The sequence below is a fragment of the Aspergillus aculeatus genome (assembly GCF_001890905.1).
Source record: "Aspergillus aculeatus ATCC 16872 unplaced genomic scaffold ASPACscaffold_9, whole genome shotgun sequence".
NCBI lineage: Eukaryota > Fungi > Ascomycota > Eurotiomycetes > Eurotiales > Aspergillaceae > Aspergillus > Aspergillus aculeatus.
In genome coordinates this window covers 1,292,755-1,311,338 of record NW_017962984.1, presented here as the reverse complement: position 1 = coordinate 1,311,338, position 18,584 = coordinate 1,292,755, and the positions used below count along the sequence as shown (strand labels likewise).

At 51.1% G+C, this 18,584-nt stretch overlaps 6 protein-coding genes across 6 annotated transcripts; 3 read left to right on the top strand and 3 right to left on the bottom strand.

Annotated features, from left to right (window-relative positions):
* Positions 1–1,370: 1,370 nt before the first annotated feature.
* Positions 1,371–5,206, bottom strand: ASPACDRAFT_79366 (uncharacterized protein). Its single transcript, XM_020205387.1, has 2 exons — positions 3,649–5,206; positions 1,371–3,572 (listed from the first exon to the last, which is right to left on the bottom strand). Exons 1-2 carry the CDS (start codon positions 5,050–5,052, stop codon positions 1,482–1,484), a joined length of 3,495 nt encoding a protein of 1,164 aa, XP_020055808.1. The 5' UTR covers positions 5,053–5,206; the 3' UTR covers positions 1,371–1,481.
* A 1,512-nt stretch (positions 5,207–6,718) lies between these two features.
* ASPACDRAFT_79365 (uncharacterized protein) lies at positions 6,719–7,791 on the top strand. Its single transcript, XM_020205386.1, has one exon. The coding sequence runs from the start codon at positions 6,744–6,746 to the stop codon at positions 7,479–7,481; it is 738 nt and encodes a 245-aa protein (XP_020055807.1). The 5' UTR covers positions 6,719–6,743; the 3' UTR covers positions 7,482–7,791.
* Positions 7,792–8,244: 453 nt separating this feature from the next.
* On the top strand, positions 8,245–10,726 carry ASPACDRAFT_1881395 (MDR family MFS transporter). The gene is made up of 9 exons (XM_020198238.1): positions 8,245–8,689; positions 8,764–8,840; positions 8,965–9,016; positions 9,072–9,246; positions 9,306–9,329; positions 9,387–9,458; positions 9,524–10,027; positions 10,081–10,241; positions 10,297–10,726. Exons 1-9 carry the CDS (start codon positions 8,462–8,464, stop codon positions 10,678–10,680), a joined length of 1,677 nt encoding a protein of 558 aa, XP_020055806.1. The 5' UTR covers positions 8,245–8,461; the 3' UTR covers positions 10,681–10,726.
* A 21-nt stretch (positions 10,727–10,747) lies between these two features.
* ASPACDRAFT_1857024 (uncharacterized protein) lies at positions 10,748–11,605 on the bottom strand (the record flags this gene model as incomplete). The annotated part of the gene is made up of 1 exon (XM_020197518.1): positions 10,748–11,605. The coding sequence occupies exon 1, from the start codon at positions 11,465–11,467 to the stop codon at positions 10,748–10,750; it is 720 nt and encodes a 239-aa protein (XP_020055805.1). The 5' UTR covers positions 11,468–11,605.
* Positions 11,606–13,815: 2,210 nt separating this feature from the next.
* On the top strand, positions 13,816–14,583 carry ASPACDRAFT_1857023 (uncharacterized protein). Its single transcript, XM_020197517.1, has one exon. The coding sequence runs from the start codon at positions 14,076–14,078 to the stop codon at positions 14,394–14,396; it is 321 nt and encodes a 106-aa protein (XP_020055804.1). The 5' UTR covers positions 13,816–14,075; the 3' UTR covers positions 14,397–14,583.
* A 260-nt stretch (positions 14,584–14,843) lies between these two features.
* Positions 14,844–17,495, bottom strand: ASPACDRAFT_1889025 (alpha/beta hydrolase; the record flags this gene model as incomplete). The annotated part of the gene is made up of 4 exons (XM_020198505.1): positions 16,784–17,495; positions 16,402–16,426; positions 15,917–16,092; positions 14,844–15,857 (listed from the first exon to the last, which is right to left on the bottom strand). Exons 1-4 carry the CDS (start codon positions 17,186–17,188, stop codon positions 14,844–14,846), a joined length of 1,620 nt encoding a protein of 539 aa, XP_020055803.1. The 5' UTR covers positions 17,189–17,495.
* Positions 17,496–18,584: the final 1,089 nt, after the last annotated feature.

Here is an 18,584-nt window from a genome sequence, read left to right as displayed (position 1 = left end):
ATTAATGCCGGTGTCAGTAGCATTTCCCAACCACTTGTACCCCCGGTCTGGGTCTCCTCGAGAGTCAATAGGACACCTCGAAAAGCATAACTCAGGATGTCATGCCCTGAGGGCTGTGGCAGGATAAACCTGTGACCGAGCAAGTCTGATAACCGTGTACCTTAGGTGCGCAGCCACTTGGGAATGGACCACGGTGATGGTTCAGTGTAAAAGGGAAGCCCTACCTGCTTCGATACGGGCTTGCGAAGGAGGTAGCTGGAAATGATCTCGATATGAGCCTCACCCCGGTGTAGTGCAGATGTACGCAGACTCTATGATCGCTATGATTATGGGTCATTCGATGCAAGAATGCAGCTCCAGCGACACATGCGTGCCGAGTTCGCACTCATCTGCAATACGCGCCAGGAACAGTCAAGCAGATTCGAAATATTTGTTGATCGATGCGTCTGACCGCATAGCTTCAGGGACGAACCGCTTGAACAGGCCACTCCATAAAGTTAGTGAGCTGCACGTCTCCCAGGCCACGGAGGAGTTCATTGATCTTGAAGATCTCGCCCTCGAAGGATTGATGCAGGAACCAGGTGTCGATCAGGGTGTTGAGAACGTAGAAACGAGCGAGGATTACCATAGCATACCGCTAGATCGAGCTCTCTTGATTGATATTCTCGAGTATGGGGATGAAGTCGCCGGGGATGAAGTCGCCGGGGATCTCCATCGGCCAACGTGACTTGGTGTGGCGTGCGCGGTGTCGCTTTCGCAGTCGGGCCAAGTTCTCGCTCGCTGCGACTTGTTCGCCGAAAGCTGAGACTTCGCTGCCATCCTCATCCGCGAGCTAACTCGTCATGCTTCCTTGATTTACGCGAGACAAGAGGATCAGAGTGATTGAGTGATCAAGAGCTGGCCATTTGGAGAAGATATGAGGCTAAAGAACAGCGCCGGTGAAAGCAAGATGGGTGAAACGAAGGTAGGATGCGAAAAGAAGAAGTGGTGCTGTGCTGTGCTGTGCTGTGCTGTGCTGAGTGAGCGAAATGAGTAACTAAAGGCCCAGTTCCTCCTCTTTCCGACTTCAGGTATTACAAGAGCAGATCAATTATTTGCCCCTGACCCAATTCTCGTATCCGGTCCTTCTCAGCGCCCATTTCTCACTGGGCTTCATAATTCGTTTTCGAAGTGACACGAGGGGGTTTTGCTTCTATCTCATCGACAGGCTAGATATGACCTCACGACACCAAATCCCAATAATACCTGCTTAGTCACGCACTCAGGCGCTTCAACTACTGCATAAACGAGATGTTACAGTATGTGGTGAGCACAACTTGAACCCACAAATCTCCCCTGCGTCGAGGATCTATAGTCACTCAATTGTTCTGGCAATTCCTGCAATTCTACGAGAACGATAACATGTGCATAATATCAAGTCCGTATACGAGGGTAATAGTTATTGTCTCACATTTCCACTTGACTAGGGTAATCAGATATGATCACCTCCGATAACGAGCCGGACCTTCGTGATCCAGGTCGACAATATCACGACCTTGGAACTCGCACTGCGACACAGGCTTATCCACATTACCAGGATCACCAAGCCAGGCCACAGCGCACAGGAACTCCGTCATAATATTGTACACATCTGCTGCCCTAAGCTGAGCATCGTCGTACTTCACAGTCAGCCGCATCCGATCACCCTCCATCATACCCGGTAGCCAGAAAAGGCCAAAGTCAGATCGAGAAATGTTTTCGATCAACTTGATAGGATCGGACGCGTGTTCTTTATATCCCTCCATCCTCCAGTTGAGGCTTTGGCGGAAGAGGATGTCGAGGAAGGATTTTGCGTCTGTTTCATCCAGCTTCCGGCATATCTCGTCCATGGGAGCATATGTATTAGAAACAATATCGTCTTGGTCCTTGCTCATCCTGGTCAGAAGCTGGATTGCCGTTTCGTCTGGTGCGATAGTTGTGCGGCTGAGACATTGGACGATTGTAGGCCCGTCGACTTCTAGAATATCGATACCTCTATTCTCGGGGCGACTGTCATCCGCAGAGGGCCAGGTTCTGCCCGATTCAACGAGGCCGAAGATTGCCTCTTTGGCTCCGGTCATGCGCACGTTGATCAACGCGCAGGCGCATCTCGCGATGATCGGGGGTGTTATCGCGAACCTGCGTTGTAATTCCGAGATATTGGGCACATGCACGGCACGAGTGATACCTCTGGTTCCGATGCTTTTGTCTCCATCCAGAAGGGGTCGCTCGCTGGGATGGCCGGGGGTGTTGTCACTGTGGACCCAGCCCTGGTTATCACCTTTGAGCCAGCATGGTGCAATCTGCCGTGGCCAAAACGCATCGGTAGCAGACGATACTCCTCGAATTTTGTTCACATGAAAGTCAATCGCTCTCGCGGCTGCTGGCGCAGTTCGGTTCCCTTGGTAATCTGCGATATAGTCACGGTATGGATGGAAATTAAGAAGCTGGTCCTTGCGATTCAGGAGATCCTTGAGGTCTTCAAACCATCGGAACAGAATGTGGGCATCGAACACAAGATGGTGCAGGTGCATGACCAACCCGACAACTGATGGCTTCTCCACACTTAGAATGGTAGCCCTGAACAATGGCCCCTTTCCATCGATGTGGTCATAGTCTGCATCATTCAGCTTATATGTTTCGACGCTGTTGATGTCTTTAACCATCCCGCCGTCCACAACTTGAAGTTTCATCCAATCCTCACTGGGACGCATGACCAGATATAGATCTAGTTTCTCATCATATGCAAGAGGCGTGGACCGCAGCAGTGGATGACGTTGAAGCCAGGTGTGCAAGGCTGCCTTGACATCTGTGACGCTGATCGATGGGCTCGCGATCCACGACATCCGGGTGTTCCACGAGTTCGGCCTGTGTCCGTAGTGTGTCTGTTTCACACAGTCTGCAATCGGGACGACCTCTTCCACGTCGTCCCATCTAAACCCGAGGCCGTTCAACTTGGACAAGGCCACTTGTTTCGCCCGCTCCATGTCGGGCTGCGCTGGAGGAGCACAGTCTGTATCACGACAAAGAGAGTCCCTGACGTGCATTCTTTCGTGGAGTAGCTTCGCCAGCTTTCTAATCGTGTTGCACTTTATCAAATCTATCTGCGTGATCACCATTTGCAGCTTCTGGCTTATCAGGTGGCAAAACTGGATTTGCATCATACTGTCGGCGAAGCTTCGTATAGCTACATCTCGATCGATATCTCCAGGTGCCAGACCGGTTAAGCCAGACCATAATGTCGTTAATTCTGCTGTAAGGTCGTCGTCGAAAGAGACTGGATTGTGGACGGTGATCTGCTTGAGATGCTCAGTCACCCATTCTCGAAGCACTGTTTTCTGGATTTTGCCAGATGTTGTCGTCGGATAGTGGTCCTTTCCAAGGTCATCCTGGAGATCAAGAATGCGTGCTGGCGCAAACGATTGACCAAGTTTATTCGAGACCATTGTTTGAAGCGCTGTTTTCGTCGGGATCTGGCCTGACGGATCTTTTCGCATCACAGCAACGGGCACTTCACCAGCCACAGCATCTGGCGTTCCGACAACGTACACATCCTAGGCATCAGACAGTCAGTATCTGTTTGCGTCCAGACCACGTTCGATAATAACAAACTACGTCTGGCTGACTCACCCGTATCCCATCCACCTCGCTCAAACACTGTTCTATTTTCAAAGGGGATATGTTCTCGCCACCGCAGATAATCAGATCCTTATACCTGCCGAGTATATAAACGTAACCCTCACGGTCCATGTACCCCTGATCGCCCGTGGCTATCCAGTTCACCCCGTTCTCACAGTAGCATGAGTCATTGCTGCCCCCAAGATAGCCTCCGAACACTGGAAGACCGCCGAGGTGCACCTCACCGATCTCCTCCTTGTGGATGGGGATGCGGCTTCCCTCGGCACAGATCCGGACTCGCCCGCCGTAGAATACCTTCCCAACCGACACATCCCTTGTCGTCAGGTCCACGGACGTCTCCTCGAGAGAGGTGTTGACAAAAGGTATACCCTCAGTCATGCCATATCCTATCATCACCCTTGTCGCCCCCAAGTCTCTACAGCGCTTCACTACGTCCAATGTCACCGGAGCGCCACCCAGCAGAACTTCGAACGAAGGGCGGGAGCTCTGCTGAGGCGGCGCACAGCCCAGTAAAGCATGTATCATGGCCGGGACACATGGAGCGGTGACCCGTTGATAGGATCCGAGCACCTGCAAGGTGCTCTGTGGGTCGAAAGAAAGGCTTGGGAAGATGACAGTCGCGCCCGCCAGCCAGAACGCCAGAGTGAACGCGATATTGAAGATATGGAAATTGGGTAAATGCTGGCAAAGATTCGCGCCAGGGCCTAGTTCCAACCCGTACATAAACCCCAGCGCTTGAGCGCTGATGGAGATGGTCGTGTGCGGACAGCCTTTGGGAAGCGCCGTGGTGCCACTCGTGAACAGGATGAGGATGGTATCATCGGGATTCCCGGGCCGATGCAACGAAGGCTTGTCGTTTGATGGCTCCGACATGATGTTGAAGACCGTCGTCCACCCGGCCGGTACAGGAGTCTCTTCATTGTCGGCGACAACGCACTGAACAAGTGGCCGATGGTCCTGATCGATTGTGATATGGTGGATCCGATTCGCCATGGCCGCGCTTGATACAAATATTGCTCCGGGTTGCAGCTGATCGAGGAGAAACAAAACATCCCGTGCGTCGCGATCGAGCACCCGGGGATCCAGCGGCACAAATTGACAGCCCAGGCGGGCCGATGCCCAGAAAAGCTGTGCCCACTGCGCTTGGTTGTACATCAGGGTCACGATCCGACTTCCACGACCAACACCTCGGGATGACAACCGGGCGGCGAGTTGGACGCTCTTCTCCTGCAGCTGAGCAAAGGTCCAGCGCAGGCTGGTCTGATGGAGGGATATGATGGCATCATGATCGGGGAATCGGTCGGCGACTTGGTCGAGAAGTGTAATCAAATGGGCGGTTGGTGCCTTCTGGTTTTTATGGCAGGCTTCGGCCAACGAAGGGGAGTGGTTAGCCATTCTTGATGAGCAAGCAAGATGGATTATTAGGAGAATCAATAGACGGTGCGAGAAATCGTTTTATATGGGCTTCTATCTGATCTGCCCCCTCATTGACTGGACTTAAGGGTTTGTGTGCCAATGACCAGCGTTGTCGGTAACTTAGAAATTCAATAGTTACTGGGTGGAGGGGTCGCGGAGGGGTCGGTTATGTATAGTGTCTCAGGATCAAACGATTAATGCAGTCTTGAGTCTAGACAACGACCAATTGATCATTCTAGAGCCAAAGCTCGCTCAAACTTTTAGATAGAGAATTGAATCGAGAAAAATATGTGGTGAGGTGCTTATATATTCAGAGCTATACAAGTGCAAAGAAAGCATATTGGCGGCATGGAAACGACCATAGAAATCGGCGGTGAGATGCTGTAAGCGAATTGCAATGGAAATGTAACAAAAATGGGAGCTATGGCACGAACAGTCAATTCGAGGTATAGCGTCCTGACCGAATGCCATGCATGTTGAGAGATCATTTCTCATCTGTCTAGATGAAACTCAAAAGTTCACTAGGAGAATATCACTTACTGTACGGAGTATTTGTGCCTCGTACCCATAATAGCAACCCCCACCTGACGGTGACAGAGTTTGGTGCGATTTACACATTGATCGACACATTAGATGCAGGTCCAGATAAAAGAGCTCCGTAGCCTCTTCACTGGCCCTTGCGGCTTCAATCGCTGCCTTATTCTCCTGCGTAGGCTCTCTTGATGTGCCGTGCCTTCAGCCACCTGTTCTCACGAATAGTATTCTTTGCCTCCCTATCCGCAATTGACCGATATGGTTTTTGCGGACGAAGTATGAGTATATCACCTAGTGTGGCTCAACCCCTTAAAATGTCGTCTGCGAAATTGTAATTCCGCAATAGAGGGGCGCGCGCGGCCGTCATGGCGGCTGTAATAGTCTCGCCACAATCAGCCTCTGGTACTTGTAGATCAGGCACAGACATCGTACGGCCACCGAGTACCGTCTTCTGCTTTATTCGGGCAAGCTGTAGCTCCTCAGGAAGGCGCTTGATGATTGATACACCACATCTTGACAAGCTCGCGTTCGAGACCATTGAAAATTGGGCTATTGCTGGGGCGCACCCTCAGCGCCAAGTGGGGGGGGGGGGCTGCTATGATGACCTAGGCAAGTCCTGATAGCTCCATGCAGATCTTCGCGAAGATCAGCCAGATATACTCCGTACAGTGCCGTAACAAAAGTGTGGAAGAAGATGCCGTGGAAAAGTGAAGAGGTTTGTTACCGATGAGTTAGGTTTCAGGTTAGTCTAACTCCATCCCAGATTCACAGGGTGTTTGTAAAATGCGGGTAACACCTCGATATCGGTATTGTCATCCGCATACTCGGCTGCATCGATCTGGCAATCTTTACCCGATCCAGTCCATGATGGTCCCGGTAGATCTCATTTGTCCATATGCATACTAAGGTACAATACCTACTACGGGCAGTCTTTGACAATTGATCTACATAGTACTAGTAGTGAATACGAGGTTCAGCTGAGCCTAACTACTCCGTAGATGCTGCAGCATTTTCGCTCAATCCCGTAAGATGCAGGACATAGATACTTGCTAGACGAAAATAAAACCTCGTGCTCTGTCCGGAAGATTCATCATCGATCCAGGCAAAACAACGATTCTAATCATTCGCGTCGCATCATGCCTCCTCTATCGCAATACCACTTTGAAATTCTGCCCCATGACGAGGCGAGTGTCCAACAATGGGCTCCCAAATACATCGAATTCCGCTTGAACGCCCTGAAAACAGCCCCCGACAGCTTCGGGTCATCCTACGAAAAAGAAGCAAGCATGTCCGAAGCCGAATGGAAGTCAATGCTCTGCGAGCCTGCGTTTCGAGTCATCATCGCTGTTCCCCGAGCTGATGATGGTGCCCTCCAGGCTCCGGTATGGGAGAATGAGTGGGCATTGATTTCCAGTCTCTACGGCCCGCGCTGCCACCACGAGCCCTACCACGACAATGAAAACGACTGTAACGAATCGTCTTGGTTCCTAGGAACCTCGTTTGTTTCTCCTCACCACCGGCAGCGGGGCATGATTCTCGAGGCTTTTGCCACGGCGGAGCGAGCAGCTGTCAGCGAGGACAGACAGACGTTCCAAAAGCGACACCACGCTCAGCAGCTTCAGCGCCCGTCGTCCGGGCATCGATCACATCGTTTCCGGACGCGCATGTTGGGCTTGAGTGCTACCACGCATCCCACCGTCTTGAATTACTACCGAGAAACTGGACTCGAAGTCTCGCATACCATCAGGAGGGGAGACGTAGCTCGACTGTGGAGGTGGAAGATAATGGTCGGTCCCGACAAGGCGGAGGGTCTGGCAACTATATTGGTGAAGATTATCCCATGGGACGGCGAGGGCAATTTGGCACGGCTGTAACCAGATTAATTGAACTTTGAAGCAAGATGGTGTTTGGCGGGTTGTTCAACTTTATCATAGTTGCTGAAAGATGAGTTTTCCTTCATAATATAATTTTTAAAGCAGGTTGGAGTTAGATATCTTTCTCCCATGGAACTCAGGCTTTTTGGTGTTGAGAGGAAATGAGATTCAAAGCTTCTTTAGGTGCCACTGAGCCGCCAATTGCACTGCGGGCACCTTTCTAGGTCTAATATTCTACACAGCTGACTTCCAGCCCTCACTTAAACCTCAATTATGGAAATACTCTTCAGCGTCGCGTGTCTCTATACAGATGATCTTTTCTCCCTTCCTTTCATATCTGTTCGGCATACCGATTTCCGATCTGATCTTGCGGAAGCGACTGAGATAGTCACGTCGGAAAAACTATTCAGACTATTGAACCTTCCTGTGATTTCAGTGGAGACGCATCTCCATTTGTAAGACTAGTTTCACAGCTCAGATCGCACTAGTCGCAATGGTACGTACCGTCACAAAAGCAGATCAGTGGGTCTGGTATTTGCTCTTGAGTTCTCCTCCTCCACCAATCAATCAAATCATCTTATAGATCCAAGACAGGCAAATTAGATGCAAAGAATTATTCTATAAACCCTTTGAGCTTAACGAATAGAATTGCCTATTGCTGGAATGCTGATGGTGTATCGGTAGTGGTCCACGCGAATTGGCAATGATTTCCTTGGAGCTACAGTCGTGAGTCGTGCATCATTTGTATACCTAAATGGAACCGTGCAAATCTCTACGCTTTGCTTTTTTTTCTCTGTTTTCCGCTCCTTACCCCTATAATTCAGCCGCAACTTGCAAGAATGAATCAATAGGGGGGGGGGTCACGTGTATGTGTGCAGACTGCCTCCGTGATTCTCTTCATCAGTAGAATGAATGAATAGGGTGATTCCCATCAATTATCTGAACTATTTTCAACTATATCGCCACACCCACCAAAGGAAATGGAAAAGCAGGCGTATGACGATACTTCCCAGTTCCCGATTGGCAGCCTACAAAAGAAGATGCGTGTAGCATCCAGGGAAGAAGATGAAAGAATGGAGAAGGCTGAAGAGCAAGAGCCAGCAATAGAGCGACAAGATTATATCACTGGCTTTAGACTTGCATTGCTGCTGTCGGCTTTGACGTCTGCCGCCCTTCTTGTGCTTGTTGATACTTCTATCGTTGCCCCGGTAAGATTGCTTTGAGATATGAGGGACTGCTATTTAGATATACGTTCCTCTTGACTGATGGCATGTCATAGTAGGCAGTTCCCCGAGTCACAAGCCAATTTCATTCTCTTTCCGATGTGGGATGGTATGGTAGTGCATATCAGCTCACTAGGTATGTTAGCTATTACCACCTATCTCAGAAGTTAAGAAGAAGATATAAGAATGGATTGAAGAAAGCCAAAACTCAAGCCTTAAAGAAAAGAGAAAAGGAGAAGACTTACTAATATTTTATCCAGTGCATCTTTTCAGCCACTCACAGGAAAACTCTACACATACTTCAACACCAAGGTACGCTCGCACACATCTCATTCTCTTGCTGGTGAAAATGGCTAACAGGCACCAGAAAACCTTCATTGCACTGCTGGGCATTTTCATGGTCGGCTCTTTGGTTTGTGCTTCGGCATTTAGCTCGAAAATGCTCATTGTTGCACGGGCATTGGCAGGCATCGGAGCTTCAGGTATCCAAAACGGTGCCTTGACAATTATTACGAGATCTTTTCCCGCGGAGAAACAAGCACGTATGCATCAGACCATCTTGACTCATTTTTGTAATATCACTAATCCTGCTTTTCAATAGCCATGACGGCCATCTTGCTGGCGAGTGAGTAGGCCAATTTCATACAGCTGGGGGTATTTCCTCTGACCCGTGATTTTCTAGTTGCTCAGCTCGGCCTTGTCCTCGGACCATTGATTGGAGGGGCGCTAACAGAGTATGTATCATGGCGATGGTGTAAGTACCCTCTCTCTGTGCGTGTCTCTTTGCCTGGTATCTCTTACCTATTATACATCTTGTAGGCTTCTACATCAGCCTCCCAATCGGCGGCGTCATTATTCTCGTCTTGCTTTTCGTCACTATCCCAGAACCGAAAGCTACGAAAGACCCTCTGCCAACCCTTCACATCATCCGAGAGAGATTAGATCTGATCGGATTCTCCATTTTCGCACCGGCCATCATACAGCTCCTTCTGGCACTCGATTATGGCGGAAATCAATATCCGTGGAATAGCGCGACAGTCATTGGTCTGCTTTGCGGCTCAGGCGCCATGTTCATTCTGTTTCTGGGGTGGGAGTACCGCACCGGTAGAGAGGCCATGTTCCCTCTCTACATGGTCTCTCAGCGAATAGTTTCTTGCTCCTGTCTCTTCATGTTCTTCCTCGGCGGTATGAATGCCTGCGCAACATATTATCTTCCTCTTTACTTTCAAGTGGTGAAAGGAGTGTCCGCGATGATGAGTGGCGTTTCTACACTCCCGAGCATCATCAGTCAGTTGACTCTTGTCATTTTCTCTGGGTTTTTAGGTAAGGAGTTCCTCTCACCTCCGCAAAGAGCATTGGTTCTGAAAGCCGTACAGTGAGGAAGGTGGGCTACTATCTTCCGTTCAGTATCGGTAGCGGGGGGCTATTATCACTTGGAAACGGGTTGCTATCTCTTCTCTCATTATCGACACCAACAAGGACATGGATTGGATACCAGATCCTGATCGGAGCTGGGCGGGGTCTAGGTACTCAAGCGGTGAGTTCACCAATTTTTGGCAAACTTATGCATTTATACTAACATATGGGTGTAGCCCCTCCTTGCGGTCCAAAACATCCTCCCCAAAGCCGAAACCTCCATCGCTCTTTCTCTCCTCCTTTTTAGCCAAACTCTGGGCCAGGCAATTTTCCTCACCCTAGGCCAAGTCATCTTCATCAACAGCTTGAAGTCCGGCCTGGCCGTATACGCTTCGTCCGTGGATTCCGGAGCCGTGATTGCTGCTGGGGGTGGAGCGATCCGGAGCACAATTTCGAAGGATAAACTGACAGGAGTGTTACTGGCTTATACTCAGGGGATAGACCATGTTTTTTATTTGTCGGCTGCTATAGGTGTCGGCTGTTTCTGTGCGGCATGGGGAATGGGGTGGAAGGATATAAGAAAGCGCCAGCCTACAGGGGATGAGGAGAAGTGTAGTTAGATTTACCAATGTGCCGCATCTTTGAGTAAGCAGGTTGCTTCTCGATACCACTCTACATAGCTAATTACTAAGTGCGGTAAGAGGATAGAGAATGCGGCCACGGTTGTCTGCAGTAAGGGCAGTTGGCCATGGAGTCTCTTTCATAGAGTTCCTCATGCCACGAATCAATGCAGTGGAAACAAAAACTATGGCCACACTGCGTCTTACACCAGACGGGCTTCTTCCCCAGCTTTCCGCCGCAGATCGTGCACTCGGTCTCCTCGGTCCGCCGGGGGATGGGTCGTTTTTCTACGTGCAGCCGTGCGACGTCTGTGGGCTTCAGGGCGGCGCGTATCAAGGCTTCAATGGCGGCGTGCGCGCTGCAGCTGGTCACCCGCGCCAGCTCTCTGGCAATGCCTTTGGCCCGGGCCCGGTCGTAGGTGTGGAGCCTCCGGCGCGAATCGTTCAGTCTCCGGAGCCCAGCTCTCCTCGCCCTGTCGAGGGAACCACGCATATAGGCCCACGTGAGGCAGACATGCTCGAGCATCTCCCGGATCTCAGCCATGAGCCAGTCCTCTTCCAAGTCGTGGATGACGTCCACGACCTCCGAGCAGAAATGGAGAAACTGGGGGACGTCCTGATCTTCCAACTCGAAGACCCGGTCTTTCGGGTCTTTCGCCCGCTCATGCAGCAACTGCAGGAACAACCGCTGCATGTCAACGGCCAGCAAGTCGAGATGAAACACCACGAAAGGCATTGCCTCATCTGGTTGTACATCGAGGTTGCGGTATCTACCCTGCAAAGGCATGGTTGTTCCAGAGTAATGGGGACGGTGAATTTACGCTACGAGATGAGTTCCCTCAAGTTGACGGCCGGGGAGGGGCTGTTTTCCCCGTATCACGGTCAGGTTAATAGTATTTATTCTGATCTTTGAACATAGATGACCCACTGGTCGATCATTCTTTCACGGAGCATCTTTATCTAGATGGTGCATTTCTCCGCTTATGCTTTGACGCGACTGTTTCACCAGAAGCCCCTCAATTAAGAGAAGTCGGGGGTTTCCCTCTAGATCGGCCGGCACTTGTTGCAGTTCACTCTTGGCCTTTCCTTTCCTGTGTGAACTCACTCTACTTTTGGGAATGGCAAAGGCCATGTTGTGGTATGCTTGCTTTTATATGCTTTAGGATTCCAGCCACGTGATGCGGAGGAGTCCACCTTTCAAAGCTTTCTTTCAGGCTTCCTTTCAAAACTCCCTTCCCTCTCTCCCACTAACAGCAATGAAGGACACCAAATCAGCATGGGGTCTCCAAGATCATTCCTTTCATAAGATCTCATCCTTTTCAAATCTTAATTGCTCCTGTATCTCGTACGGCTTCCGAGTGACGGTGTTGAGACCCAGGCAGTATGCGGCCACCACCCTAATAAAGCTTATCATCCACAAAGCTGGTCAATGTGGACCGAAACTGGGTTTGGAGGCTGGTAAGGCTTGTCGTTCTCCCTTTGTGCTCGTACTGTGTCCACACGGAAACTCGGTCAGGTCAAAATTTGAAAGACAAGCCTCCGGGAAGTACGATGTATCCGTTCTAACCAGAATTCATTGTTCGTCACCATCTCAAATAAACGCGCAGCATTCGTCCGCGAAGTCAAGGAGATGCCTTTCGACTACGTCTATTCAATTGCACTCTGCAATCTTCTCAAGAATACAATGTGTCCTATTACTGAATCATGTCTCTGGGTTTCTCTGCCAATTTGAGCCCCGTAGAGCTCATTGAGGAATACAGTCGGATGCTCCCAAGTGCTACAACAACCATCAGCCATGATTGCGACTATCCCCCCCACCCCCAGGCTCCAAGCAACGGGACTGGAAGCCTTACCCTTTGAGATCGGCCTACATATCATCTCTTCTTGTTCTTGAAATCGCAACCGTTCTGACGTTGTCGATCCTCCTCGCCATATCAGAAAGCCGTAATGGCTTACTATCCGTTCAACATCTACTGGGCCGAGACAAGGGACCCAGCGGCATGCTGCAGAATCTTTGGAGTGCAGCATATCTGTGGACTACGTACTAAATCATTGTGATACTGTCCTTTATTGTGGTATGCAGCATCATTCTGTAATATTATCACCAGCGTCACCGGTCGGTACTATGGGAGGAGCCCGTCGGGCTGCTGGGGGCCGCAGGGCTGCTGTACGAGGGAATTACGAGCAGGTTTATAACAATTCGATTGTTAACAATCCCGATATTGCCCGTGTCAGGAGGCACCATCCGGCTGCCACTCGGATCGTGAAGCTCGCCCTCATTAACCCCGTGTATGCCTTGTACACGGCCGCAGTGGATGAGAGGATGAAGCTGATGGTTTCTGCGTCTGGTTGAGATCTGGATGATATGATGTGGAATTCTAAGTCTCGTGCTTCGGGGGCTCTGTGTGAATTGGTTGCCGGTGCTTTAGGTGATTCGAACACGAACCGGAGCTAGTTTCGAGGATTAAGAGTGATAAGATGAAAACAAGTCGAATGATGACAGTCATACCAGGATCTGTCTGGATTGGTTGAGAATGAATAGGACAAAATGTCCGCTGAGTGGATCGACCTAGTCTACTCTTGCGCTCAAGGCCTCACTCATGTTCAGAACTACTCGGGTAGGTAGCACCGGTACTGTACTTGTTAATTAATCTATTTTGCGGGCCCAAGTCCAAGCTAGTGGTCGATGGAGTGGCTGCATGCCGATCTGATGGTCGGCATTAGTCTCGGGTGGTCCAGCAACTGACAGTCACAATCCCACTCACTATGTATAACACGCGTGCTATACAGCCACAATGGGTGAACCTTCCCCCCAGCTACGTGTTAAGTCTATCGTAAGTGGATACAAGGGTCGATACTTGCATTAAGTTCAGTACGTACGATGCAGCCTTCGCAATGGCCGCTACCCTGGATCGTCATGGGCGACCAATCAAGGGCGATGCCAGGCCTGACACATGAACCGGCTCATCTAAGCATGACGCTATTCTCGGTGCCCCTTTGACCCTCAAAAATTGGGAAAGGATTGGTAAGGACTGGGGCTGACTTCATAAGTGATTCTCGGGGTGGAAGGTTTACATAAGACGGAGATCCGCCCTGGAAATTATCTCGTGATGACATCATCGTTGCATCAACGATGGCCACACGGAGCCGCAGTATAAGAATCTCCCCACAAACGCAGCCCTACCCCAGTCAAGCTACTTTGAATATATTATCTCTATACTCTTAACTCGATTCTAGCAAGCAAACTTTGGGTTGTTCCATTTGCAAATTACCTTTCCAACGCAACTTCTCACGAACCTCCACACGAACTCCACAAACCTAACCCACATATCGAACACGAACACAGCCGATTCTCCAATACTATCGATCATCGCAAAGTGACGAAACCCACCAAGATGTCGTACAACTCCTCCCAAACGTCCTACTTCGAGTCCTCGTCCTCATACTCCTCTTCGTCCTCGTCAAACGACCAGAACCAACAAAACCCTCAAACCCAAGAATCCGGCCACCGCGCGGCCTTCGCCTCGCACACCGACCCCCAGGGCAACACCACCGTCCGCACCGGCCACCAGAACCTGGGCGAGGAGCCTGTCCTCAAGGAGAAGCGCTTCAGTACCTCCGGGCACGAGCGCGAGATGATGTTGGCGGCGGGGACCCCCATGGGCGGGGTCAATCGGATTCAGGATCTGAATGAGTCGACGGGGGATACTTACTGATCATCCGGGATTTTTATCAGTGGCTGGTGAATGTGTTTTCCGGGGGTGATTTTTTTCCGAGAGGTGGTAATGTTTTCGGGATATGAGACACGTCCGCCGCTGCACTGTTATAATCGACTTGATACAAGCTATTGATGAATCATATGATATGAATGTATGGCTGGGATTTCTTTTTTTTTGTGGCGGGTGTTGTTGGGATATATCATGTCTGGATTGTTTTAATTGGTTAGATAGGTCTATGTCTGCCGGACAATATCGATTACTGGGAGAGTTTTGAGACGATTATCTTTGGTGTTGTTGTAGTGAACTGAATTGCATGGGAGTAGGACTTATCTTGGAAACATGCTTTCGGAAAGGACCCTCTCTGTATACATACCTGCAATTCTATAGTTGCTATATACTAAATCTCCCAGCTTCTAACCACAACTCCCTACAAAGAAAATCACTTCAACCACCCCCAACAACCCCCCTCAAACTCTCCCCCAACCACCCCTCCCCCAATCCTACAGGGGTATCGAACCCATGCCCCCCCTCCCGCACCGTAACCACCACCTTCCCGGCCAGCCCCTCCGACCCCAAAACCTCCTTCGCCTTGCCAACGAACCGCACACTATCCTCCACAGACACGACCTCATCCTCCCTCCCATGCAAGATCGCAATCCCACCCCGCGGGATTCTGACAGGGTCATCCAGCCTCTCCATCGGATACCGCAGGGTCCGGTCCGGGTCGTGGGCCGCCGGGTCGACGCCGCGCGCGAACAGCTCGGCGATGCGGCCCGTGCGCATCGCCGCGTCCATCAGGTCGAGGCGGTCCGGCGGGGTCGTGAAGGTGCGGACGGGGCTGCGGTTCTGGGCGGCGAGGGCGAGGGCTGTGTTGAGGAGGTGGTGCATTTCTTGTAGATCTTCTTCGGTTTGTGGTTGGGTAGTTGGAGAGGGGGATGGTGCTGCGGTTGCGGTTGCGGTGGGAGTTGGGCTCACCCCGTCCCCATCCCCGTTGCTCAATCCGCTCTTACCCTCCTCATCTTCTCCTCTCATCGAGGAAGATACTGCTCCCCCCGCTGCTGCTGCTGCTGCTGCTGCTGCAGACGCTACCGCAGGAGACGACACCCCCAGAAAGGCAGGATACCCCACCACCACCCCGCCGATCTGCTCGGGAAACCGCAGCGCCAGACACAGACCCAGATACCCGCCGGCGGATCCGCCCGCCACGAGGACGCGGGCGAGGTCGATCGTCACCGGCCCCGAGGCATTCTGTGGGGAAGGGACCGCGGCGAGCAGCGCGGCAACGGGGGCTGGGGAGTGCACCCAGTGCCAAAAGTCGAGGACGTCGCTGAACACCTCGTGGATGGTGGCCTCCGGGAGGAGACGGTAGTTCGGGGTGATGAGGACGGCAGGCGTGGTTTGGGCTAGCTCGAGGAGGTAAGTTGGGAACCAGTCGAGGTGGAGGGAGGAGCCGCATATCTTTTTTGTCAGTTTGCTTTCGTGAGAAAGGGGAGGGGGCTTAGGGCTGGGGAGCGTACTAGGCCTCCGCCGTGGAAGTAGACGATTAGAGGAAGGGGTTTTAGGTTGGGGTTGGTGGGGTCGGGGATGGTCTTTGGGATGAGGATGTCTGTTTGGATTTTCTGGGGGGTGTTGTTGTTATCCTGGAAGGTTTTGTAGGGGGCTTGGAGGTGGTGGAATGGTTTGAGGCGGGGGTCTTGGACATGGTTGTTGTTTCACACTCAGATGTTGGGCGAGGTTCAAATGTTTGAGAAATGGGTGCGGGTGTTATTTCGGAGTTGTTGAGGCTACAGACTACAGGCCACAGGCTACAGGCTACTTTTATGCATCGCTCTACAGGCCTGGAGATCAGGCTAAAACATCCGGCATCTTGTATACATTCGGGTGTCGGGGTTAATTCCGGGGCTGACAAAGGATGCAAACCACCATCCTTCGACTAGCCTTGTCTTGAGTCAATGGTGATTGGCTCACTGTGACTCAAGTAGATTGCATGGCTGCAGCTTACTGACTAGAGACAAATGTTGTAAACGCTGCAAACATCGGCTTTGAGATTCGGTGTCCGGTATTCCCTTAGCGCGACAGTCACTACATCTTCTTGTGCTGAAAAGCTGACTATCACTAATTCTGCTGGATGTCTAACACCTTCCATTACAACAAATCTCATTGCTAGCAGACAGGGGATATAAGTCATCAAACACACGCAAAGCAAACAACATAACTCCAGTCATCAACTTTCGCCAATCGACACGGCTCAGGCACCGACCCTGTGCTGAGGGCAAGCTTTCTCACTCCTAACTCTCTTTTGAGCTTGACCCACCCCAAATCTCCCCCTAATGACAGTCGAAAGCAACTTGACAGCACTCCCAATCCCCGAGCCCTGAACACACTCGGCAGTACATCTTGCCCAAATCCGTTTTCCGTCCCGCATACATGAATGACCCATCCGGGATCCTGCCCCCGCCGGTGATCGACAGCTCCACCGTGTATGGAAGCAGTGAGTAGACGGACCATTTGCCCGCGTCGGTGTCGAAAGGCCGCGCCCCGAGTCCGCGGCAGTATCGATCGTAAACAAACGCTTGGCGGATCTTGGTCCCGGACGACGGCATGTAGCTCGCAATTCCCAGGTTGCAATACCCGGAGCCAGTGCCGGAGCACATGGCGGGGAATTGGTCTGGAATGTCGACGAAGGGGAAGTGGGTGGCTGCGTCGATGAAGTGGGCGAGATCTGTTGGGGCAGCTGCCAACAGGCCGAAGAAGGAGAAGAAGAGAACGAGGGTAGTAAGAGGCTTCATCTCGGTGGGAGTATCTGGTCGATTGAATGAGTATAGACCGTCAGCGTTCGGGGGATGAGTGGTAGTCCTGTCGCTGAGTAGAGAATGGGATTTTGAGGGCGACTCGGTCAGTCAGCCAGCCCTGGGGAACAGGCACGTATTTATACAACTGCACTGCGTGCCATGTTTCTGTTGCCTAACCCTTCTCATGCATGCGATTGGGATTCAGTCCAGCCACCTGGTCATGTCGGTATATTCGCCGGGTAGGGCCCTCTGAAGTCAGTGCCCCTGGCCACAGTGCAAACAGGACAGCGAGAATATGCACCCGTGCCAGGGAATGGAATAGCTGTTATGAGATGAAAACACCATTCGAGGCAGCGTGTAATGATCTGGAGAGGTTACACCACTGCCGGCAGGGTTAGTTAATCTGCATATGGTTGTGACATGGGTCTGCCAACCGGACTAGAGGGCAATGACTCGAGAGGAGTGCGATGACGACAATTCGATCTTCTCTGCAGTCAATTGGATGCATTGTGTATGCCTAATCTGTACGACAGTCAGTTCTGGCAGTGGACTTACTTCGACGGTCCTGGACTCGATCCGGGGTATCCATGCGAGTCTGCTGTGCATATACGGACTCGGATCTCGGTAACTCCGGAGGTGGAAACATCCGGATTGATGATGTATTGCTTGGCAAGGTCAAGCGTGAGTCTTTGTTTGAACTGGAGGTGGGCGTGAAGTGCAGCAGTCTCCGTCTTTATTTGACAGGTGTTGCTCGATTGTAAGTGCACAAACTCGCTTCAATCTTATATCTGCTGTTGCGGTTGATCTTGGCCTTTCTTCTGTCTCTTCACTCTTCACGGTATACTGATTATACCAAGGTCGAATCAAATGGCTGTATTCGTTGAAGAGTGTTGATGGACAATGCGTGGCTTTAATTGAGTAATTGATTGAGTTGGAACCTTAAACGGAAAGAGCCGGGGAACAGGCGACTTCACCTTTTGAGTATACATGTTCTCTCCTATTAACACTACACCTCCGAACATTCCCCAATCGTCCTCAATCTCTCAGTCTATCCTTGATCGCTTGAGCAAGCCATGATATGCTATTCTTCGACTGCGGATCAACCACGGTTCAGCTTACACTTTGCTCACAACACCGCAGCAAACGCTACTACAGCACCGCTGACGCACAACCTTTTAGGCCGCAGCTGGTGCCACTCTTGCTTATCCACGATATGCTTGATACTCACTTCTTCATTATCTCCTTTGAGGTACAACGAAGTTCGCTCAGGCTTCACTGTCTCAAGAACGGGTGTATTCCAGATTCAAGCGCAGCGTAGTTGTAATCTTCGCATGCCTCGAACTGTAATGACTCCTCCTTCCACTCTCACCCTTGTCTGATAATATCATTCAGA